The following is a 26,241-nucleotide window of genomic DNA, read 5'->3' on the forward strand; positions in this document are numbered from 1 at the left end:
GTTTCATATTTTGGTAAAGTTATACTAAGACTTTATAAGTATTACTTGTCAATATTTGTAATAGGACGGCAGTACAGAGCCCATGCTACCATCCAGCAGCACCTGATGGGGTTGTATCTAAGGACTAAACAAATGGCATTTCAACTACAACACTTTTGGAGATAAACCTGTCCTTGTGACTAGGAGAAATTACTGCTGCATGGTACACATTTGTTGTCTTTGTGCAGCTGCTGTCACTTGATTTTCTGCTTGGGCATATGTTGACAGACCTGAGGAAAGGGATTATTTTTTCCCTTTGAGTTAATTGTTTTTTACAATAATGAGACAGTAACTTTGGACACTAAGGGTGAGAAATAATTATTTTTACCTTGTTCTGTTATCCTTGTCAGTCTGGTGCTTTCTGATCAAACAGTCTTCCAGTCACTTTAAACTTTGAATGGAGGAAAAGACAATCATAATTAAAACATCCATGCTTTGGTATCCCAGCTGTTAAACTGTGACTGTAGGGCAACTGAGTCTTGCTCTCATGCTCCCATCCGCATGCTCAGTGATAACAAATACATCTTCTAAAATGTCCCTTCTTTGGGATGTGTTTACAGATGACCTATAGTTCAGGGATTGGGAGCTTGTGCTGAAGAATGTGCTGAGGGGTTTTTTCATTGACTTTTTTTTGTTTTACTAAGTTTAAGCAAGATGTTTGTTTGGTGCCTCGTTCCTTTGCATTTGAATGCTAAAATTATGAAGCTTCTTATCAACACAGTTAAAAGAATGGCCTCTGAGTATTTTTTCAGAACATTTTGAGCAATATTTGGAGTTGTACCTGGCCAATTGAAAAACTGGTGAAGGGGGTGACGTAAGTGAAAGTGATTTTTTTTTAACCAAGTATTAGCAAACTTCTCTGACCAGAATTACACTAGATTGAACATGCTGACTGATTAGATCTTTCCAATTTTTATATCGTAATTATTTCACATCTTGTGCTAATCAGAAATCTTTTGACATAGAGTCTGCCTTTGTGAGGTTTCTGGAACAGGAACAGGAGTACTCTTCTATTTCATCACCATCTAGTAACTAATATGTGGCAATTGTGTATTTGTCCTCTCAAATTAGACTGTACCATGGAGATGGCAGAGGATGTTGCTGTGTGAAACTGGGATTGTTTTGCTTGTAGGGCATTACTGCCTTCTGATTTGCAGACTGGAGATGCTAGTACAAGTTACTTTATTGTCTTTCAGGTATTGATAGCTGATGACTATTCAGATCCATTTGATGCCAAAAGTGAGTTGAACAGAATGAGAAAAGGGGAGAACACTGGCTATATGGAACCATATGAAGCGCAGAGAATAATGACTGGTAAGAAAAGAAAATTGCACATGTGAGCTTTAATTGAATGGCAGTTCACATGGATATTACAGCTGCTTTGAAACAGAAATATCTTTTGGCTATCAAACCCGTGTTTCTGAAGATGCTGGGGAGGCTTTTCATGTGCCTCCGCACACCCTGATGTATAAAAATATTGCTCTGGACGTCACTATTGAATATAGATGCTTTGTACTGCCCTGTGGAAGATGGAAACGTGAGCAATGGGAGTATGTATTGCTCAGCTTGGCAATGTCAAAGCTTTCATCTGTTGACATAGTAGGGGTGGGCAAAGCATGACATTATGTTAGTTCACTTAAAACAGTTGAACAATTTCCTTGTGGCCATTTTTTTCCTCTGTCTGATCAGACTTTTCAGTATTCCCTCTGTTGGAGGAGGGCTGCAAAGCTACATCCTTCCCTTCCCTTCCCTTCCCTTCCCTTCCCTTCCCTTCCCTTCCCTTCCCTTCCCTTCCCTTCCCTTCCCTTCCCTTCCCTTCCCTTCCCTTCCCTTCCCTTCCCTTCCCTTCCCTTCCCTTCCCTTCCCTTCCCTTCCCTTCCCTTCCCTTCCCTTCCCTTCCCTGCCCTGCCCTGCCCTGCCCTGCCCTGCCCTGCCCTGCCCTGCCCTGCCCTGCCCTGCCCTCCCCCCCTTGATTCTCTGGTGTTTTTTTCCTTTCACATAGGTTTAAATTATGTATTTTAGGATGCCTCTGAACCTTTCACTGCTATTCTTAGTAGTGTCCTTCCTTTTCTGTCATGCAGGGAGATGGTTAATGATGGTACTATTGTAGGAGTTTGGACTTCTTGAACACCTTATCTTGGCATTATGCCACTGTATTTGTGTATTTTTGTCATATTGCTGCATTCATTCTTACATGTTGGCTGTGAAGTCTGTAAACTTTTTTGGGAGTATCAGGCCATATTTTTTAAAAAAAATTAGGATGATTTGACTCACTCAACACACATCTTTGTGCAGATCAGTTGTGCGTTTCTCAGATTTATACAGCAGGTCCTCAAGTCACTCTTATGCCCACTTAAGTTGATTGTATGCTTTCCTTTTCTATTGGCAGCTCCTGTTTTGGGCCTTCAGAAAATATTAATCAGTGGGGGAAGATGAGGCTGTTGGATGCAAAGATCCTTTTTTCATGCAAGTGTGACTATTTTTCTTTTCTTAAACAGCATTTCTAAAGAGAGACACAGAAAATAACATGGACTATATTGTTTGGAAATTTTCTGTATCTTATAGAGGGGCTGGGAGCTTTTGTCACTGGTGTAAATATATTATCTTTGGTTGAGTAATTAGCTGAAGAACAAATTAGTGCCAATAAGTTCCCGCTTTTTATACAGAAGTGGTGAGCATCTGTAATTTCAGCTGTAAAGTTTACAGTGCTTTAATTTCTTTCTTCCTGTGTTTAGGACAAGACCTTATTCTATCTTCTTTTCCAGATTACACATAATAAATGGGATGGTTTAGTGGACAATTCTGTATGGCTTAACTAAAGTAAGGGACAATAAATTTGTATACCCTTGCAACTGAAAGACTGCTTTTTGTCAAATTGGTGTTTAGTGCAGTTGATAATCCATCTGCTTTGTATGTTACTATAAAACAAACAGGAGGAGCTCTCTAAGATGCTAAAGGCACTTTCAAACACAGGGTTTAATTGAGTGTAATGATACAGAAAGTGTTCTGAGTATGCATTTAACTGAGCCAGTGGAATAAACTTGATAGCTCCCTGAAGATTTCAGTATTTTGAGATCCAGATATTTCGTTGCCAGTCATCTTATCCTAATGCTGGTAGAAACAGCAAAATACTTCTCATAAACCTCAGTGAGATCATGGTATATTCTGCTACGTTCAAGCATGTCGTTTTATGTTTGTTTTTTCTCACTGACCAGATGTTGCCTTTGCATTTTACTTGAAAAATTAAAATCCAAAGGCATCTTTTTGGAGAGTTTTTAAAGGTTTATATTCCGTTTCCCAGGTGAGTTCTATTATGTGTCTACTACATCTAAAGAAGACCTTTGGACTGCAGTTTGATTGGGCTCAAAATGTTTACTGCTTTGTTATGTTTGTTTTTTGCTACGCTGTCTGATGATCAAAAGATCGTTATATGGCTGTATTTAACGTGGGTTAATCCCAGAGAGGGGCAATCTGCATGCTTTTTAGGAGAATGCACTTTAGGAGAGACAAAACAAACCAGCTTTTTGTAAGTTGTTCCTTTTTTACTAATGTACCCCTACTCATGTTCAACTCTGGAAACCAGGTGAAAGAGCCAGTTTAAAATAGGAGCCTAAAGTTTTTCTGGGCACTGCATACGCCTTAAATTAGTAGAAGATTAGGCAAAACAAATGTCCGTATGAAATGAGACCCTGTTATTTTGAGAAGCTAAGCTTACACCTGAATAGAAATATATGATGTCTGAAATAACTAATGTTCATTCAAAACTTATTCTTCTTCCCTGAAAGTTCTGTGAGCTTGCTGTTAGGATGCAGTTGGTTCCTCAGATGATGTTTAATTAAAAAAAAAATTAAAAAGCCTTGAAGATGATTATTTCAATGAACTGTTGAATAGTCTATCAGATTCTTTGCTATTGGTTAGAGTTGGGTTTCATCAGGCTTGAAGTTTCTTCTGCTGATAAAATCTGCAAAAAATGCTGCCTTCCCAGGTTTGTAGTTACACTGATTGAAAGGAAACAACCTTTATGCCAAGGTTTGGAAATGCCTTTTGAGGAAATAATTGACCTGAGTCTAAGACAAAACATGTTGAGAATAAATGCATGTTTATAAGAAGCTGTTATCTCCTGGCAGCCAAATATACTTGCTGACCTGTGCTGATACTCTTAAGTATCTGTACTGTCTTCAGGAAGTCCATGTGTCATGGTTTTGTCCAGCTGGGGACAAAGAGCTGTGAGAGTACTTGCTCGCTTCTCTCCCTCCCGGTGGAACGGGAGGGGAAACTGGAGAAAGGGGAAAAACCAGCATAGGTTGAAATAAGAACAGTTCAATAGAACAACAAGAAACTAGTTAGGGGAAAAACAGTTATAACAATAAATGAGGAGACATACAAAGAGAATGGTGCGTACTGCATTTGCTCAACACCTGGGAGCCGACACAAACGCTCCTGACTGGCAGCTGAACCTGTGGTTCCCCAGCGCCCCTCCCAGCCAACTCTCCACCTATATGTACTGGGCATGACATGAGGATGGTACTGAATATGGTGGCCTTAGTCAGCTGCCCATGCTGTACCCCTCCCTACTTCCTCATAGAGGTTAACCCTATCCTAGCCCAAATCAGGACACTGTACTGGAGGTTCAGATAATCTGAATCTAGTTCCTGGTACGCTGTATGATATGAGCTTCAGATTGGGTAGTTCTGCACCTAAAGCTCCAGGAACAGTGACATGTATGAAGAAAATTCTGTGTGATCTTAATATCTGACATACTATACCCGGGACTATGTGCATACATGAAAACAAATAAAGATAGCAGATGCTAATTTTTAAGGATACTGAAAAGAAAATGGACCACGGAGAAAATGTGACTTGCAAAGAAGATATTGGCGTTCCTGACACTGTCCAGATATTGACATACTAGCAAGAAAAAGATGAGGAAGGACTGGTGACAAAGGGACCCTGATTGTGACCTTGGATTTCTGGCAAGCTGACTCTGGCCTCTTCAAAGACCTACTTGGAGGGATCTTGTGGGATAAGATCCTAGATGGTAGAAGTGCCCAAGAGACTTAGTTGATCTTCAAGTGCCAATTCCTCCAAGCCCAGGATCAGTGTGTCCCCACATGTAGGAAAGCAAGAGAAGGAGGTAGGAGGCCTCCATGGATGAACAAAGATCTGCTGGGACAACTCAGGGAGAAGGCAGCCATCTATGAGAGGTGGAAACAAGGCCTAATTTCCTGGGAAGAGTAGAGGAACATTGCCAGATGCATGCAGTCTCTAGAATTAAATCTAGCCAGAAGATTTAAGAAGGATTTTCTTCAGGTACATCAGGTGCAAAAGGAAGATTAGGGAGAATGTGGGTCTGTTGAGAACACAGAGGGTACCCTGGTGACATAGGATGCAGAGAAGGCCGAACTAGTGAATGCCTTCTTTGCTTTGGTCTTTACAGACAAGGCCATCGCTTGGAAAGCGCAGCTCAGCAAGGATAGTAGGATGGTCTGGAAGCAGAGGACTTGCCCTGGGTGGATGACGAAGAGGTTAAAGACTTGTTGGGCAGGCTTAAGGCTCATAAGTCAATGGGTCCTGATGCGATGCATCCTAGAGTGCTGAGAGAGCTGGCTGATGTGATTGCTGAGCCTCTCTCCATCATGTTTGAACAATCATGGAGGACAGGCAAGGTGGCTGAGGCCTGCAGAAAGGCCAATGTCACTTCAAAAAGTGCAGGAAGGAGGACCCAGGAACTACAGGGCGGCCAGCCTCCCCTCCAGCCCTGGAAAGGTGATGGAACAAGTCATCCTCAATGTCATCACTAAACATCTGAAGGAGAAGATGGTTATCAGGGGGAGTCAACATGGATTCACCAAGAATCTTGTTTGACCAACCTGATAGCTTTCTGTGAGGGCATAACTGGCTGGCTAGATGAGTGGAAAGCAGTGGATGTGATCTACCTTGACTTCAGCAAGGCTTTTGACACCATCTTCCATAACATCCTCATCAGAAAGCTCAGGCAGTGTGGTTTGGATGAGTGTACAGTGAGGTGGATTGAAAACTGGCTGAATGACAGAACCCACAAGGTGGTGATCAATGGCACAGAATCGGGTTGGAGGCCTGTGGCCAGAGGAATTCCACAGCGATTGGTTCTGGAGCCAGTCTTGTTCAACATCCTCATCAACAACCTGGAAAGGGGACACCAAACTGGGAGGACTGGCTGATTCCCCAGAAGGCTGTGCTGCCACTCAGCAGGATCTCAGCTGGCTTGAGAGTTGGGCAGAGAGGAACCTCCTGAGGTTCAACAAGGGCAAGTTCAGAGTCGTGCATCTGGGAAGAAACAACTCCATGCACCAGTACAGGCTGGGGCTTGACCTGCTGGAGAGCAGCTTTGCAGACAAAGACCTGGGAGTCCTGATTGATAATAAACTAAACATGAGCCAGCAGTGTGCCCTTGTGACCAAGAAGGTCAATGGCAATCTGTCATTCATTAAGAAGAGCATGTCCAACTTTACTTGATGTCAGTAAAACATTTGACACCATCTCCCACAGCATCCTGTCAGAGATGGTGACAGACGGCACTGTCAGCAAGTTTGCTGATGATACTAAACTGACATGCCAGAAGGCTGCACTGCCATTCAATGAGACCTGGACAGCCTGGGAGAAACCTAATGAACTTGAACAAGGGCAAGTGTAGAGTCTTGCATCTGGGAAAGAATAAACCCATGTACTAGTACAGGTTCGGGAATGAACTGTTAAAGAGAGTCGTGTAGGGGAAAGGGAACTGGGGGTCTTGGTGGACAAGGGGCCTGGAGAGAGGACACAAAACTGGGAGGACTGGCTGATTCCCTAGAAGGCTGTGCTGCCGCTCAGCAAGATATCAGCTGACTTGAGAGGTGGGCAGAGAGGAACCTCATGATGTTCAACAAGGACAAGTGCAGAGTCCTGCATCTGGGAAGGAATACTCCCATGCACCAGTACACACTGTAGATTGACCTGTTGGAGAACAGATCTACAAAGAGAAACCTAGGAGTTTTGGTTGATAAAAAAACAAACGGGAGACTCCTGGCATCCTGGGATGCATCAAGAAGAGTGTGTCCATCTGAGGGAGGTTGTCTTCCCCCTCTGCCCTCTGGAGACCTTCTCTTGAGTACTGTGTCCAGTTCCAGTTTCCCCTATTCAAGAGGGACAAGGAACTTTTAGATAGAGTCCGGCACAGGGCCACTGAGATGATCAGGGGACTGGAGCATCTTCCTTATGAGGAAAGGCTGTGAGACCTGGGACTGTTCAGCCTGGAGAAGAGGAGGCTGAAGAGTGACTCATTAATACTTGCAAGTATTTAAAAGGTGCATGTCATAGAATCATAGAATGGTAGGGTTTGGAAGGCACCTCTAGAGATCATCTAGTCCAACCCCCCTGCAGAAGCAGGTCCACCTAGATTAGATCACATAGGAATACACCCAGACGGATGTTGAAGACCTCCAAGGAAGGAGACTCCACACCCTCCCTGGGCAGACTGTGTCAGTGCTCCATCACCATCACAGTAAAATAGATTTTTCTTACATTTAAATGGAACTTTTTGTGTTCCAGCTTCCTCTCATTACCCCTTGTCCTGTCACTAGATACAATGGAAATAAGGGATGTCCCAACCTCCTGACAATTCACGTTTTATATACTTATAAATATTAATGAGATCCTCCTTCAGTCTCCTCTTCTCTAGACTAAACAGCCCTGGTTCCCGCAGCCTTTCCTCATAAGGAAGATGCTCCAGTCCCCTGATCATCTTGGTGGCCCTGCACTGGACTCTCTCCAAAGGTTTCCAGTCCCTCTTGAGCTTGGGAGCCCAGAACTGGACACAGGACTCCAGATGAGGCCTCACCAGGGCAGAATAGAGGGGGAGAAGAATCTCCATTGACCTGCTGACCACACTCTTCTTGATACACCGCAGGATGCCATTGTCCTTGTTAGCCATGAGGGCACATTGCTGGCTCATGGTTAGTTTGTTGTCAATCAGGACTCCCAGGTCTCTCTCTGCAGAGATGCTCTCCAGCAGGTCAATCCCCAGCATGTACTGGTGCATGGGGTTGTTCCTTCCTAGATGCAGGACTCTGCATTTATCCTTGCTGAACCTCATGAGGTTCCTCTCTCTGCCCACCTCTCAAGCCAGTCTAGATCCTACTGAATGGCAGCACAGCTTTCTACTGTAGAACAATCTTCTATTAAGAGGATTGAGGTGAACTTTTTTTGTATTGTGTAGTGACAGGACAAGGGTTAATGGACAAAAGCTGGAACACAAAAGTTCCACTTAAACATAAGGAAAAACTATTTTACTGTAAGGGTGAGGGTGTGGAATCTCCTCTGGAGGTTTTCAAAACCCACGTGGACATGTTCCCATGAGACCTGATCTAGGGGCTTTAGCAAGTGGATTGTATTAGATGATCTTTAGAGGTCCCATCAGACCCCTACAGTTCTGTGGTTCTGTACATGCATCCAATATCACTTCAAAAGCTTTTTTCATGGCCTCCTTCTCCTAAAAATGGCTGACAAATATAAAAAGCTAATCTTAGAACAACTTTCTTTCAGGACACTGTAGGTTGTGTTTGTAGTTTGCTGCTGAGAACTATTGTGCTAACAGGTATACATGAAGATACCTGTGCTCCAAGAGGGCTTCCATTCCTCCATTCCCACATACCACAAGGAATTAATCCTTTTTGTCACAGCTTAGAAACTTGGAATGGGAATCACAAATCTTGTTTGAGGTGTTACCTGGTTTGCTTTGTTGCCACTTGAAGCTCATCATTTAGCCCTTGAAACAATGTTCCTGTTCAGAGAGGTCAGTGCTACTGATTAGAAACATCAAGAAGACCTAGCAGGAAACCATGGAGTAGCAACATCTGGAGTTAGCTCCAAGCTAAGCAGCAGTAAATGTACATAGTCTTGTAGAGGTTTATTGAATTTTTTTCCTCCCCCCAAAATAAAAAAAGCATTTCTACTCCTGTGTTTTTCTGAGAAATGTGTAAGGAATAAGTAGCTTGGCAACATCAAAGCACCTCTGAAGAGATAAAAGTCTGCAGAAATTATTAATTTTAAGATGGCAGTTACAATGTTTAATCACTGTTATTTTAACAGAAAATTATGCATTGAGTGGGAAGGCTTTGTAGAATGACCCTCTGCCTAGGGAACAGAAGAAATTAAATTTTTTATTTCTTTGCCTCTGCCATAGAAGAAACACATCTCCAAGGATAGTTTTCATGTCCTTTGAAAGCAATACTTGAAAGTCCACCGGGATTTAGGTTTTCTTCCCATGTGTTTGTTTGATTTTTTTTTTAATGGGCCTCCCTTGATTCCACCAATGCCCACTCCTCCTCTTCCTCACCTCTCGCCACCTCCAAAGAAAAAAAAAAAATTGAGCAGAAGTGAAACAGCTTCTGTGGAGTAGACTTTGCAGTAGTAGAATTCTGCAGCGTTAGTTCTAGAATATTTCCAGATTATCTTGCCAACATGTCATGGTTTGATATGACAGCCATTTCTGGTAATGGGGAAGGGGTTATAAAGATGGCTCCTGTAAGAACCAGCTTGAAACTCTCCCCAACTCCCCCCACTTTGGGGGCTGAGCCAATTAAACACCTCCATGATCACTTTTTAAGAAGAAGCAGGGAGAGGAAGGTTCTTCCTGTTCCTTCTTTTTCTGTCCCTCCTTCTTTTCCGGATGGTGGTGATGCAAGGAGTAGGAAGAGAAACTACCATAAGGACGCCAAGGTCAGTGAGGGAAGAGAGGAGGAGATGTGCCAGAGCAGAGACTCCCCTGCATCCTGACCACATCCCCCATTCCCTACCCCCCTGAGCTGTTGAGGAGGGAGGAGGTAGAGATATCGGGAGCAGTGAGCTGGGCCCAGGAAGAAAGGAAGGATGGGAGATAGAGGTATTAAAGTGTTGGTTATAATTTTCTCAATCATCCTATTCTCTTTTTGCTTTTTATTCTGTTCTGTTTCTTGTAGGTAGTAGAATAAACTTTCCTTACTTTCCTTTCTGAGTCGAGTAGTGGAGTCTGTTTTGCCCAGAACTGTAACTGGCAGTGAGCCCTCCCTGCCCTTGTCTTGATCCACAGTGTCCTTGGTTATCTATTTTTTTCTCCCATATTGCTGGAGCCTCCGCCATCCTAATGAGAGTGTGGGTGGATGGGGGCACCGAGCAAGAGACTGTCGTGGTACTTCATTGCTGGCTGGGAACAATTACTTGATTATCATGTTCTTGCTCATAGATGAATTGTTGAATGGCGTTTGTTATAGTAATGGAGAGAACAAGTTCAGTCCTTGTAGGGCATGTGCAGAATGGATACAGTGTGATCCACTTGGTGAATGTAGCCTACTTGAAGCCAAGAGTGAAGGCATTAAAGCTTGCTCTTTGATAGCTGTTCTCCTCCTAACAAAGCCCAGTATTTTTATATATATTGAGAAAGGCAGTAGTGTTGCTTTCTGTGATGTTTTGATTCAAAGTCGGAGCTTCCAACCTTGCTTGCTTTCTAACATTTCTTGCTGAGAGTGGGAAGTTACGTGTAGCTAGATAAGGATTCCAAAATAAATGACTCAATAACAATGGGGTTGTTATTAAGCAGGTATTCTTTAATACAGTGCTGGATGCAGGGGAGATCCTTCTGAAAAATGTGCATACCATATGGGACAAGCTGAGAAATATATATACAGAAGATTATGCTTTATATTTCCTGAGAAGAAGTTTACATATTCATTAGTTTTTTGAGAAATCATTTACATTTGTGTCCACCTAGTCCCACTTGTGTAAGAAGTCTATTAGGGTCTTTTGGTGGCCCTTCATCCTTGAATCTTCTTCATGATGTTCTTTGGTTGACTTCTGGCTCTCTTCTTCCTTTTCTTTGCTGACAAAGATGTAAAACTGGTTCTTGCAGGCTTATTTGTCATGTGGACGTCTGGCTTCTTTAGTATTCAAGGACCGTCTCATTCGACTCTCTGACACCTCAGATAAGCTTACACAAAGCAGACCGTTTCCAAGTTCACTACTTTGGATTAGAGTTTGGTTAATGTTTTATTTCATTTTCAACATATTTATTTCTTATAAAGTCAATGTTAATTTAGAGTTATACATGTTCCTTAACACAATATAACCTAAGGTCTAGTTACCAATGCTATTGTTTAGTGTTCTTACTCTAGTCTTAGCTCATCATCTGATCATGATCTGCAGAGATAACTGCAGAGAATTTTTTTATCAACATATATAATTATACTGTGGGATTTATTTTTTTATATTTGTATCTTTGAATTGCACATCAAATGGTCTCCTCTTAACTGCATACACTAATGTCCTGGATTTGACTGGGAGAGTTACTTTTCTTCCTAGGAGCTGGTACTGAATTTAGTGTCAGAACAGTGTTGATAACACACCAATGTTTTACTGGTTGCTAAGTAGGGCTTAGCTTGTTGCTAAGTAGTGAAGGGCTTTTCAGTTTCCCATCCTTTACCAGCAAGCAGCTGTGTGGACAAGAAGCTGGGAGGGAGCATGGCCAGAACAGATGACCTGAACTAGCCAAAGGGATATTCCATACCGTAGAACATCATGCCCAGTATTACACAATGGGGCAGTTGACTGGAAGGGGCCAATCACAGTTTGGGTACTGTTTGAGCATCAGTCAGCAGGTGGTGAGGAATTGCATTGTGCATCAGTTATCTTTCTTGGGTTTTATTTTTCTCTCCTTTTTTTTTTTTTTTATGATCTTCCCTTTCATTACTACTATTGTTATTTTTGCTCTTTTTTCCCAATTATTAAAACTGTTCTTGTCTCGACCTACAAGTTTGACTTTTTTTTTCCTTTCCAATTCTTATGGGAGGTGGAAGGGACAAGGAGTGAGCAAGTGGCTATGTGGACCTTAGTTGCTGTTTGGAGTTGAACCGTGACAACAATTCTTGGGGATTTATGTATACTTGCTTGTAAATGTGTTTTACACAGATTGACAGAGATAGTGCGCTTCCTGTAATCTGTCTGTGTGTAAGCTGGGAAATGACAGTGGAAGCACAAGGCTGTTTATGATGAGACTGTTGCTGGGACAAAGTTTTTCTTCCGGACCATTACCAAATGTAGATGTATAACTTAGAAATCTTGTACAAGCTTGCCATCTGTATAGTGCTGAGACTTAAGGAGTGGATGGAAGTTGAATGCTCTAAAATTCTTGACTGCAATGATAAGGGGTAGCTAGTTGTGATGCTGATGCAAATTTATTTCTTGCCAACAGAGTTTCAGAAGCAGGAAGGCATTAAGTCCAATCAGAAAAACATGCAGCTCTATGACACACCCTATGAACCAGAAGGCAGTGGTGTGGAATCTGATTCTGAAAGTGTGGTGAGTCACTGTTTACGAGAAAGCAAATTGCCACAAGATGATGACAGGCCTGCAGACGAGTATGATCAGCCATGGGAGTGGAACAAAGTCACCATCCCAGCTGTGACAGGTAGGTTGTCTAGATCCCAACTTCACACTCATAGCATATGTACTTGCCTTTGGGAGAATTTTAAGTATTTTAGTTCTTTTGTGTGTGAAGAAATCTCTGAAAAGCAAATGTAGTAGTGTCAAATCTTTACCTGCTGCAGGAGTGTGGAACATTGCACTTTTTATTTGGTATCAACCATCTTGGCACTTGGTTTGTGTTAGTATAACTTCTGTTTCTCCCACTTCTTGCCCCTTCTCCCTTCTTGATGGATGTGATGTACGTAGTGTTTATTGTTGAGTTGCTCTATGGTGACAAAATTGCTTTCTTTCTTTTGTTTGTTGTCTTCTCTTCTGCTTTCTTTTGTCCTGCAGAATCATATCAATGTCTGGACTTTGTATTTCATCCTCCTACCTGACACTTCATTCTACTCTGTAACCTTATATCTCCTCGGGATTTCTCTTTTCTCACCTTCAGACACCTGCTCCTTATCACCCAAGACCCTCTCCTATTACTTGTTTGTGCATTTCTACCCACAGGGAAGGAAGATGGTGTGGTTCCTCATTCGTCCCCATCCTTTTAGCTCTCTGGGCTAGGCCAGATGCCATGGAAATATCTAGGCTACAGTGACTACAGATTGCCGTTGAAGAACTGCAAGAAAGCTGAACAATTAATTCTTAATGATTGTGTTAGCTCTTATTTATTTTTTGCCAACCTGTCCAGGATTTGCTTGGATAGACATGTTCAGCCATTCTTGCATGTATTCTTAGACAGTTTGGGGTTTTTGAGCAAAGGACATTTTGTTTGAAGTTAAGAAGTAAAGCCCCTGGACTGCATAAAATAGCAAAGAGGAACAAATGCTTGAGCAGATGATACTTAAGTCTTCAAATGTGGAACTCTTTACGGCTCTTCATCTCTTTGCTGCTTGTTCTGTTGTTTAACATAGCACAGGGATTTTGTGAGTTGGGTTTTCCCTTACATGGTAGTTTTGACAATTTTCTAAAGGCCAAGAGTAATATTAGAGCTATTGTGAGCTTCCCACACAAGGACGGTGATTAGGTGTGCTACTTGTAAGTTATTCTTAATTCAAAGTATGTAAAATATCTAAAGCAGAAACTTCATTCTTTTATGATATTGAGATACAGGTTGTGAGACCGGTAGCATCTGTATGCACTGAGATCATACTTTACCGATTTCCCAGTTGATAGTACAGCAACCAGAGAAATGGGATTATTAATTTTAAAAGTGATCCTCTTAAGAGTCATATTTCTATATATGAAATTTTAGACCTTTTTCTTTTTGTGTGCATGATATGAGATAGCTGGTTATAATTCACTGGACCCAGAGAACAAATTTGATAGTTTCTACTGCATAACTTTATGTGTGCAACTCATTTGGTGTTTTCTAAGTGTTTGAGCTCTGCAGTCATTTTAATGCCCACTTTTATTTTTTCTTTATCAGGTAAATTCTAAAATAGATTTTTAAGTGTTGATTTAAAAAAAAAAAAACAACAACTTAATTCTGTCACTTTTTTCTTCATGTGTAGTGTTTTGTTTGTCTACAGGTAAGTCTAAGTTAATAAGGCACAATCCATACAATATGAGATTTTATGATTGGCCTACATGTAAATATTCTTCTGAGCTTTGTGTAGTTAACTCTTATGAAAACACATTAAATTAAAAGACTGCTTTACCAAAGTAAAAGTATTATTTAAAAGGTATCGTGATATGGTTGAATTCCTTATGGACTCAGAATTATATTTTAAAAAGAGAGTAACCATTTTTTTAGATTAATTGGATTTCTTTGATTGCATCTGTCTGTCATTACTATTCAATGTCTTAGGCACCTGGTTATTTGTTTCAAAGGAAAGCATAAAGATTGGCTGCAAGCATAGAATCAAGCTGCTGTCTCATCTGAATTATAAATGTTTAAGGAAAGAAGAGGTCCTACTTCTAAGCTTGAAACAGTGGAAAGTTTGCAATGGAGAAGAATCGACACTGCTGAGATGTGTGAAATGCTTTCCTAATGTATTGTGTAATGTCATTTTGTAATGTAGCTAGCTAATATAGCTAGATGAGCTGGGGATTTTTTCAGTTCATAGCTGAGACAAGAACACAATGTTGGTCCAAGTGGTATTGGAAATTCTAGCGATGGACAAGTTCCACTTTACAGGTCCACAATCACGATTGCCCAACTAGTTGGAGCTGTAGAGGCTGTGAACCTGAAGGGATCCCCTGCTTTCCTGTTTTGACAAGTTTTTCTGAAGAGAATAACAGATGTTTGTGATATGAAGGGCAGACACAAAGAGCCATGTGCAGCAAATGTTTCTGATTTGTCAGTGTAGTGATTTTGGCCCAGCTGGGAACAAAGAACCATACAGCTGCTCGCTCACTCCCCCCCCCTCCTGATTCTATAGGGAAAAGTAACAGAGAGACTAATCAAAATCCTCACGGACCATGAGGGCTCACTCTCCACTTATGGTCCTGGGCAAAACAGACAGGACTACTCGACTTGGGGAAGAAAATAAAAAACAAACCAAACCAATTTAATCTGCCACCAACAAAAAGCATAAAAAGAAAACACAGAGTGGGAAGATGATGAAAACCACTAAAAAATCCCCACTCATTGCTAAACCACTCTCCATTATCTTCAGTAAGTCATAGAGAACAGGAGAGCATAAATAGGGAACTGTTGGGCAAACTCAAGTGGAAGGAGAGAGTCTATAGATCATGGAAGGATGGGATGGCCTTTTGGGATGAATATAAGACTGTCATTAGAGGATGTAGGGAGGCAAGGAGGAAAGCTAAAGTGTCATTGAAGTTATACCTTGGAAAGGAGGTCAAGGACAAGAAGAAGGGCTTCTTCAAATACATTGCAGGTAGAACTAACACTAGAGGCAATGTAGGCCCACTGTTGAATGAGGCAAGTTCACTGGTGACAGAGGATGCAGAGAAGGCAGAGTTACAGAATGCCTTCTTTGCCTCTGTCTGTACTGCTGGAGACTGTCCTCAGGAGCCAGAGGAAGTCAAGTTAAAGGAGAAGTTTTGTTTGGTTGATGAGGACTGAGCAATCTGGATTTACACAAATCCATAGGCCTGATGGGATGCATCCTGCTCCTGAGGGAGCAGGCAGAAGTCATTGCTAGACCACTCTCCATCATCTTCAGTAAGTCATGGAGAACAGGAGAGGTGCCTGAGGACTGGAGGAAAGCAAATGTCACTCCAATCTTCAAAAAGGGCAAGAAGGAGGAGGCAGTTAACTACAGACCAGTCAGCCTCACCTCCATCCCTGGAAGGGTGATGGAATGACTTACCCTGGGTACTGTCTCCAGGCATTTAAAGGACAAGAGAGCAGAAAACATAGTTTTACCAAAGGGAAGTCAAGTTTGACCAACCGGACAGCCATTTATGAAGATATAACCAGGTGGATAGATGGTGGTAGTGCAGTGGATGTGGTTTATCTGGATTTCAGTGAAGCATTTGATACTGTCTCCCGCAGCATCCTGTCAGCAAAACTGAGACAGTGTGGGCTGGATGATCAGGCAGTGAGGTGGATTGTTAAGTGGTTGAAGGGAAGAAGGTAGAGAGTTGTGATCAATGGGGCAGGGTCTAATTGGAGGCCTGTACCTAGTGGAGTCCCTCAGGGGTCAGTGCTGGGACTGATAGAGTTCAGTATATTCAGTAATGATCTTGATGAGGGAACAGAAGGCACTGTCAGCAAGTTTGCTGATGATACTAAACTCAGTGGAGTGGCTGACACACCAGAAGGCTGCGCTGCCATTCAATGAGACCTGGACAGGCTGGAGAGTTGGGCAGGGAGAAATCTAATGAACTTGAACAAGGGCAAGTGCAGAGTGTTGCATCTGGGAAAGAATAAAACTATGTACTAGTACAGGTTGGGGAATTAACTGTTAAAGAGAGTAGTGTAAGAGAAAGGGAACTGGGGGTCTTGGTGGACAAGGGGCAGTGGGTATAGACTGCAACACAAGAGGTTCCAAAGAAATACAAGGAAGAATTTCTTCATGGTGAGGGAGCACTGGAACAGGCTGCCCAGATGAGTTGTTGAGTCACCTTCTCTGAGGACATTCAAAACCATCCTGGACAACTTCCTATGTGACCTACTCTAGGTGGTCCTGCTCTGGCACGGGGGTTGGACTAGATGATCTCTTGAGGTCCCTTCCAAAACTTAAGATTCTGTGATTATGTCATTTAGGACCATCTTCCCCTCACCTCGGTCTTCCCAGGTGAGCCCAGTGTCTTTACCTCCTGATCATTTTCCAATGGCTCCTACTGCTCGTCTTGCATCAGCAGAGGACTCCTCACCAGTCCATCCAGCTCCAGCACAGGGTCTGTCACATGCCGGGCAGTCTTGCACAGAGCTCTCAGCCATGGCTCTGTCCCAGGGCTGCAGCTCCTTACTGTCCCCCATGTGGGTCTTCACTGTCCAGGCCTTGGCCCAGCTCAGCCTGCTCCACGGCTGCCTCCGAAACAGCCTTGGCCCCTCTGGGCACAGTCACTCCTCTGCTGTGGGGTCCTGGGGCTGTAGGCAGGTTTAAGTCCCACCAGTGTCCTCCATGGATTGCATGACGTTGTGGACTGAGCTATGTATATAGCCTTCCCCAGGGACTTCTGATGTTAACTGCATTGCTGAAAGGTATATCTCTGTGTAGCAGAGCCAGAGTGCAGCATTTTGGCTGTGTGCAGCATTTTGGCTGTCTGCAGCTTGGGTTCTTTCACAAACAAATTTGGGATTGTTTGTTGGAGGCTGTGTAGCTGAAGCTGAAATGCGTTTCTAATGGCATTAATGGGAAGTGGGCAGGTCTTGTTTGACCTGCTGAACTGGGCAAACTGGTTTGCCCAGGAGAGCTGAGGCTAGCAAAGTGACAGGAACAAAGTAGCTTTCTGGTATATAATTCTGGTTGGAAAAGGAAAGAATACCAGAGAGCCCAATCAGGAATGTCAGGCTGACTCTGGCTTTCATTTGAGTATGTGAAAAATCAGACCTTTCCAGACTGTCATAGGGGAACAGCAAACCTCTAGGTAAAGACTTTTCTTTAAAAGTCTGTGGAGCCTATCTTAGTACTGCTGTACAAAATAAGTGGCACTTGTGAGGGCCATCTGGTAGTAGTTTTCAGTACAGATCATGGACTCTTTGAAGGATGATCTGTAGATGCTAAACTTGGTTGCTTCTGCTGACTGCAACCGCTGTTGCACATACAATCGTAGAATCATTACGGTTGGAAAAGACCTTTAAGATCATTGAGTCTAGCTACTAACCTCACACTGCTAAGACCATCACTAAACTAAACCACATCCCTCAGCACCTCATCTATGCAGCTTTTAAATATCTCCAGTGATGGTGACTCCACCACCTCCTTGGGCAGCCTGTTCCAAAGCTTAATAACCCTCTTGGCAAGAAAGTTCTTCCTAAAGTCCAATCTAAACCTGCCCTGGTGCAACTTGAACCCATTTCCTCTTGTCATAACATTAATTACTGGAGATAAGAGATTGACCCTCACCTCACTACAGATCCCTTTCAGGTAGTTGTAGAGAGGGATTGTATCTCCTCTCCGTCTCCTTTTCTCCAGGCCAAATAACCCCAGTTCCCTCAGCCACTCCTCATAAGACTTGTTGTCCAAACCCTTCACCAGCTTCGTTGGTTGCCTCTGGACGTGTTCCAACACCTCAAAGTCCAACACCTCAAAGTCACCCAAAACGGAACACAGTACTCGAGGTGCTGGCACACTAGCATTGATTACAAGGGGACAATCACTTCCTTGGTCCTGGTCACACAATTTCTGATACAGGCCAGGATGCCATTGGCCTTCTTGGCCACTTGGGCACACTGTTGTCTGACAGAAAGCTGGTGCCTAGGACCCTGGAGGACTTGAAGCAAGGGAGTTTTGGCATGCCACCACTAGAGAGGTATGGCACTGGCTGCATGGCAGAGGAACAGAGGCCATGTGGAGAGTGAGGAAGAGTCAAGTATGCAGTCAGTTCCATAACTGTAATGGCTGTGTAAACAGAAGTGGTGTAGCAATAAAAAACTTTACACTCTCAATGCATGGAATTGAGCTTCTTAAGCTTAACTGTATACACTACAGCTTTGATAAAGTTAGAAATTTATAGTAGCTGAAACTCAGTCCTAATGACAACATTGTGTGAGTGAAGATCTGACTGGGAGTCACACTTGTCAGTTTCATCTGCCTGAATATCTGTTTCAGATTGCTACTTCCTGCCAGTTTAATTCACACATACACACATAGCAGAAAAAAAAGAAAAAAAAAAGCATACTTAGTCTTTTCAGAGAGAGAAAACATTCAAAAGATCTGAAATTTAACTTTATGCTCTTTTTGGTGAGTGGATTCTACTTCTAACCATCGTATTGTAAAAATACTGCTATTCACAATCTGAAGTTTTTGTTTTTGTGAACTGAGTTTTTTGATGTCTGAAAGATACTGCTTGGTCAGAAGCTGACATGAAGTTCATCAGTTTTCATAGGGTCCCAAGTTATATCCAGGTGTATTTCCTACAGTTGAAATAACACCGTTGTTCATATATGTCATTGGCAAGTACACAGATGCAATGTTTCTCCTTGTTATGCTAGTCAGCTTTCATATCTAGTATTAAATCTGAGTTTCTGTTTTAATAGATAGATAACATATTTATGCCTTGCATACTTCAGCATATAATTGAATACATTTGCCCTTTTTTTTTTTTTCAATAATTTGTGTCTATTTCCTTTGAGTAAAGGGGGAGTTTTGAAGTGTCCTATGGCACATGAGGAAAGCATATACAAATAACAACAAAAAAATCCAAAACATTTTCCATGTCCATCAACCTCTCTGTTCTGTATACACTATCTTTTCTAATATAATGGCTGTCTGCCTGTTTTATAGTATTGCTTTAAACGTACAAGAAAACATGCCTAACTGTCTATGTGTTATAGTAAGTTGAGCTCTAAATGCATGAGATCTACAGCATGCTGTTATAGGGTCTCTTTTTAGTTGTCCGTGTAACATTTTCTCTGTTATTGCTGTTGAAACTCAGAGGAGCTGATTGTGCTGTGTGTGTGCACATTGTGGTGTTTATGTCCTGATACAGTGAAGTTTTCTCTGACTGATCCCCACTAGATGACCTTAAAATAATAAACCATCTGTAGCTTGGAGTGTTTGTTAGTTTTTGATGAAAAAGCAAACCACAGGATGATTCAGGAAGATGGTGTGGTTAGCACCTTTCACTGTTTTCTGTCAATATGCTGTCCTTTAATTTTTTAAAATTATGTAGAATCTGTAAGTATAGTAAGGGTAGTAAGTGTAGAATAAGGATGCTGACATCATTAATGTGTATTTTGCTACAGATTTTGCAGTATTATAAGCAATTATAGCTTTGCAAAATAAGTTGTATTGCACTTCTTGGAAAAATATAATTTGTGAGGGCACTAACATATGCTTTTTCCCTTTTTCGTAGAATCAAGGAATCGTAGAATGGTAGGGTTGGAAGGGACCTTTAGAGATCATCTAGTCCAATTCCCTGGCCAAAGCAGGTCCACCTAGATCAGATCGCATAGGAACATGTCCAGGTGGGTCGTGAAGACCTCCAAGGAGGGAGACTCCACAGCTCCTCTGGGCAGCCTGTGCCACTGCTCCCTCACCCTCACAGTAAAAAAGTTTTTCCTATATTTAAGTGGAACTTTTTGTGCTCCAGCTTCATCCCATTACCCCTTGTCCTGTTGTTAGATACCATAGAAAAAAGGGATGCCCCAACCTCCTTACAGCCACCATTTAGATATTTGTAAATATTAATAAGATCCCCCTTCAGTCTCCTCTTTTCTAGACTAAATAGCCCCAGTTCCTGCAGCCTTTCTTCATATGAAAGATGTTCCAGTCGCCTGATTATCTTGGTGGCCCTATCACTTTATCAGTTTATACGCTAGTGTTTCAAGACAAAAACTTTGAGCCAGGATAGTATAAGTGGATACATTTTTAGTTCGTTGCTGCTTGCCAGTATTTCTGACATGGATAGGTGAGTGTTACCAGTCTGGATTTGCACTCAAATCACTGTTAGGATGATTCCACATAAACTGAGGCAAGGTGGATTCTTCATGTTCTTACTCACTACTGTAATTATGGCAGATGATTAAAAGCCTATCTTCATTACTATTATTTGTTTAACATTATCATCTCTTGACAAAGAAAATGTCAAATGTTAAGATAAGCGCTAGTTATTGTAACAAGGTTTAGCTGAGTGTCTGTTATTTGAACCCTGGAGGTATTTAAAAAATGTGTAGATGTGGCACATAAAGACAAGGTAAAGTGGTGAATGTGGATATGGCAGTGCTAGGTTAATGGTTGAACTCAAATGATCTTCAGGGTCGGAAACCTGAATGATTCTCTGATTCTATGTATTTTGCAGAGTTAGAAACACCTTTGTGTGATACATACAACTTCGTAGATAAACCACTAGGTGTTAATACCCTTGGGTGCATGTTTCTTCTCCCTGAGAAATGTGAAACCTCTGTAAGTGCTACAAATAATTTGGTCCTTGTTAACCTTGCCTGGAGAGGTAATTACTGTGTATCTTGCAGCCCAATTTAATGGAAGTGAGAAACAGCAAGCATCTCCTCCCTCAAATGACCAGCGCAGGCAGTTAAGAGCACCTGGAGGAGGCTTTAAACCCATCAAACATGGCAGTCCAGAATTTTGTGGGATCCTGGGAGAAAGAATAGATCCAACTATTCAACTGGAAAAACAGATGTAAGTAAGCACAGTAATTGCTCTCTAGCTATTTGCCTCCCCACTTACAGGAGCAGCAAGTGTCCTAGATCCTGCTGTCCAGCTCCTTCTCCTCAGTATCCTTGGTGTTACTGCTCACAAAAAAACTATTCTTATTAATCTTTCAAAATATCAGTAACTTTTGTGGGGGACAAAATAGTGTTGAACTCATCTCAGGAACAGTGACTTCTATCTACCAAACGTGTGCAATTATTCCACTTTCAACCATAGTGATTACATTGCATTAGGGAAAAGAGAGGTATGTCATATATACAAAAACTTTGCTTTAAAGCTGCATGAATTCCATATGTTTGTGGCTTCATAGCATGTTTCTAGTACCTCAGATGTGTCTTACATCTGGCTGTAACAGTGCTCTGTGAAGAAACCAATAAGATAACTCACAAAGCTGTCAGAAAAGACACGATTATTTCTACTCTGGTGTTTTCAAACTTGAGGGTGATGATTAGAGACACTTTTGTCAACTTTAAACTCAAATTCTGAGAGAATTCCCTGGAGTGAATATCTAGTATCCGCAAGGATGACCTCTGTCCTGCCACCTACCCTTCCTTGAACCATTTGGACAAGACTGGCTTGTATGATGGAATGACCCACTGTCCCGTAGCACATTAAAGCTGCAGCCTTATAGAAGGGGCCAGAATCCGCTGTTACACAATGAAAAATCTTCTTGTGGAGGAATTTACGCTGATTACACTGATATTTGTGAGCACTAAGAAGCCAAAGGATTCATACAGTAAAGTGAGGAAGCTGAGTGAAGGAATCCCTGAAGGCATTCCCACTCAAGACACTATCATTCTAAGTTAGATGCAGAATTTATTTTCACAGGAGAGGAAGGGCATAATTTTTTATAGATGTGAGTGTACTCTTTTTGACAATGCTTTATTCCTGAGTGGTAGTGGTATTTAGGAGCCTAGCAATCCTGCATTTCAATTCTTTGGGAGGAGAGAATCCTCTCTGTCAACATTTCCTTTCTTCTCTGACTTGATCACATCTATTCCAAAGAACCACCAGACATCTGTTGTATTATTACAGCTGTTTAGAACAAGTGTCTGTGTTATAGATCATCACAATTTATCACTTTATCTCAAAGATTTATCATAGCAAATCTTTTTCACTATTAACTGTTCATATCCTTCAGATGTGATTTTCATTTTATTTCCTTTGGTTGTTTTCTTTTTGTTCTTTTGTATATTAGTTGAAATACTGATATATTGCAAGGGATGAAATAGAGTAAATGTGTTTATTGTGGATCTACTGCTCACAAGGTAGAAAATATAATGTGTTTCTCTGAAGGGAATTTCTTCTGTAAAAATGTACACCAATCTTGTTGCATGTTATTCTGATCTAAATTTTTCCCTTCAGCTCTCAGGAAATACAACACTCCACAAGTTGTAAAGTTAACTTCATATAATGTAAGCAATGTGATTTTATCCCTAATGTGTTAGATCCTAAAGATATCCATGTGATCTAGAACATTATTTAAACGTTAAAGAAACAAACTAATGAAAGATGTATGAGTAGGAATATGTGTGTGCATTAATCTCTGCTTTTTCTTAGATGGTATCACGGAGCAATCAGTCGGACAGATGCAGAAAACTTGTTACGTTTATGTAAAGAGTGTAGCTACCTTGTGAGAAATAGTCAAACAAGCAAGCATGACTATTCTCTTTCACTGAAGTAAGTACTTGTCAGTTAAAATCCAATGAATGTCATTTATAAACCGTAACTTCTCTGTTGCAAGAAGAGAAAAAGACCAGTCTGTTGCTGCACTGGCTCAGCTTAGAAGGACACCCAGAGAGTTTGAGATTGTCAGTCTGCATGACATATAGTGATAGCCACTGTTAGGACCTTGCACTTTGAGGTTGGTATCTTTAATCTTCATTTGTTGACTGTTTAACTAACTTGTATGGTTATTTTTCTGGTTCTGATTTGAAATACTCTTGCTGCTTCTCCTTTAAGCTGCACAAGCAACTGTATTGCTTGGGGATTTTATTCCTTTTACATCATACAGGGAAGGAAATCTTTGTGTCTTTAGTGTGGTATAGCTCCATACTATTGCTGCTGTTCTTGAACATAACAGGCTCAGGATCAAGGATGAAATGTCTACAGAACTGGGAAATAAGTGTAGTTCCAGCCTTAGTGCTGCTTTGAACTTGCCTCAGCAACCTTAGGCTGATGAGGATATGTTACAGAAGTTGGCTTCAACGTATCTGTAGAATCCTAGAATGGTTTCTATTGAAAAGGTCCTTCAAAAAACACCTAGTCCAATGCCCCTGCAGGGAGAGACATTAGCTCACTTGCATTTCCAGTAGAGGAAAAGTTTCCAGGTTTTCTAGGCAGGAGAACATGAAACCCCTTGACCTTTGTATAGGCTGTACAAGTACAAGAAAAATTATCTCCTTAAAGGATAAGGCCAGATGTAGAACCTACCATTCCAAGTCGATCTGGGACACAGGCCTGCTTGCTTTTTTACTAGCATTACTCCTGCCATTTGTCTTTCACGTATTCTTTCATAGGTCTGTTCTGAAGACAAATTTTACTGCTGGAATGATAGTAGTACTTGATGGTAACAAGGTAACACTTCCCTAGACAGCAACAAATGATCCTTTTTTACATTCATGTATGTTAGAAGTAACAGGCCACATCTGCTCTACCCTGATTTGGTCTGATGTTCTAAACAGTAAACTTCAGTTTTTATATTGCCACTTTATTTTGCTCAGAAGCGCATCTCGTAATCTAGTTGTAAGACTCTATTAAGGCTTAAGAAAAATATTTTGTAGGACTGTTTTAAAAATCTTGACTCCTTTGCTGTTATTGTTGAGATCTTTCTGTAATACATAAGTCCATCTTGAACTAGATGACACAGGCTTTAGAAATGCGGTTCAGCTCCTGTTGTCCCTTTTGTCTTTTGCTCTGTTTATTCTCTGATATAGTAGTCCTCTAGGTATTTTCAGAGACTGAAGCATTAATGAAGTAATTAATGAGTAAGCTTCAGATACATATAGGCTTAAATTATCCTTTAAATTCTTGTCTTTGAATACAACTCTTTTTTTAAAGTATTTTTCTTAATTCTTTCATCAGCAAAGTGATTTTTCTTACTCAGAGGACAACTTCAAGAGGAAAAGGTGACAGTTAAATTTATATTTTGCAATTTTGGACATCTGGATGCAGGTCTTTAACATCCTTTTGCATGTTTTAGTCCATTGCACTCGAAAGTTTTCTAAACTATATTTCATGGTGGTACTTATTTTAAGTCTCCTCATAACTTGCTCAGTGGTAAGGTAGCTGTATGACTAACCTACTCCAATTTTACGGCTTTGGGCCATAAAATTCTTTCACTCTTCTTCAACTCTTCTGCGATACATTTGTCAAAACTAGTGCTGACTCTGGCTTCTTGATGCAGTCTATTAATTCTGTATACCAGCTCTCTGTGATAGTGATTATTCTTCTGTGGTCTCTCCAAAGTTCACATAATCCTCATAAACTCATGGTATTGCAGTTAGAATGCATGTCCTCTCTATTAGCTGGTAATCAATTTTCTTTTTTTCTAGAAGCTCTCCTAATATCCTACAACTGCAATCAGTCATTTCACTCAAAGTATCTAGCTGAGTAAAGGTTAATATTATTTAACTACACATAAGTTATCATGCAAATCTTCTTTTGCTATAAACACACTTCTGTTGACCTGCCATCTCACTGACCATTACCATCTGCAATCTGACGAAGTTACTGTTGATGCCATTGTTCATATCTGATTTTTACTCACTGCCATAAAGCCCTCTTACCTTTCTCCCTCTATTTAAAACATTGAATTTGTAGTTCATTGTTCTCTAATCCTGTCATTAATGAAGATGTTTGTCCAATCAAAGTAAGACTTTGAAAAATTTTGGGAATTCATAGAATTGTGGAGATATTGCTCCTTAAGCTCAAAGAGTTAGGTTATTGGAGAGATCTGAAGTTTCACTCATCGTCCTTGGTTGAAACATTTCCTGATCATCAGCCTAGCTTATAACTGCTTTTGACGGTGGGAAGCTAGCCCTTCAAAGTGTCAAACATGTAATATTATTTTGTGTTCTGATTCCTTTGTTGAGAGGCATCTGATCAGTCTCTGATAAGGTTATTTTGCAGCTGTGCATGCTTACCTTGAAGTCAATCAGAAATTCATTCATTCATTTCATTACCATGCAAACATACATCCTCATTATTATTGGTCTGGCAGAAACTCTTACTTCCTTCACCTTGTGTCAAAACGTGAATGCAGGGTGTGCCAAAGCCTTTTGCTAGCAGTGGATGACAGTAATGAGAACAAATGTGTGAATGTGACAAAGTAGACAATCTGCTCAGCCCAGTGAGAGCTATGAGAGTAAACAGAAGATTAAAAAGCATCAGTGAGTTTGAGAAAGATAGATTGGTGAAATGATGCTTTGTTTCTCAGAGGCCTTTTGATTAGAGGTATACTGCCTCTGTTTCCAAAAAACTGTGTGAATATCCTTGCTTCTGCTACAATACAGTAACATCTGTTTGATTGTTTTCTGCATAAGATGCTTGCTTGACAACACATTGCTCTCCACATCTTACTATTTATTTGCTCTTCTTGTTAGTGCATTTTTCTTACCTTGAGAACTAAGGAATGTCCTGATTGCCAGCACCATGGGGGTATGTTTTTCAGGAAACACTGGGACCTTTCTTGCTAGTTATAGCTCTGGTTCTGGATAAGTGAATCTCAGTTTGGCTTGCTGCTAGGTCCACAGGTGTGATAGGTACTTAACACAGATATAACCTTCTAAGTCTACCCCAGCAGGCTTTGTATATTCAGACACTTCCCTTACGCCTTTTTCTATCTCATAACGTGATCCCACTGCTTCAGTGAATTCATTCAAATACCTAGAGTATGACTTAACACAGGCAGGCTGTGACTGAACTCTAACCGTGTGAACTGAAATGCCAGAATGATCTCAGCAATGCCTCAGGGCTCCTTTTA

At 41.2% G+C, this 26,241-nt stretch overlaps 1 protein-coding gene across 3 annotated transcripts in view; it reads left to right on the plus strand.

The window, feature by feature from the left end:
• The window catches only part of SHB (SH2 domain containing adaptor protein B), a 65,837-nt gene that overhangs the window by 27,700 nt on the left and 11,896 nt on the right, over window positions 1-26,241 (plus strand). For all 3 annotated transcript variants that reach the window (XM_062018548.1, XM_062018549.1, XM_062018550.1), the window contains exons 2-5: window positions 1,236-1,353; window positions 12,278-12,493; window positions 21,056-21,224; window positions 22,818-22,937. In XM_062018548.1, coding sequence (XP_061874532.1) covers window positions 1,236-1,353; window positions 12,278-12,493; window positions 21,056-21,224; window positions 22,818-22,937 — 623 coding nt within the window. The remainder of the gene's footprint in view (window positions 1-1,235; window positions 1,354-12,277; window positions 12,494-21,055; window positions 21,225-22,817; window positions 22,938-26,241) is intronic.

The sequence above is a fragment of the Colius striatus genome, chromosome Z, assembly GCF_028858725.1.
Source record: "Colius striatus isolate bColStr4 chromosome Z, bColStr4.1.hap1, whole genome shotgun sequence".
In the NCBI taxonomy this organism is placed as follows: Eukaryota; Metazoa; Chordata; class Aves; order Coliiformes; family Coliidae; genus Colius; species Colius striatus.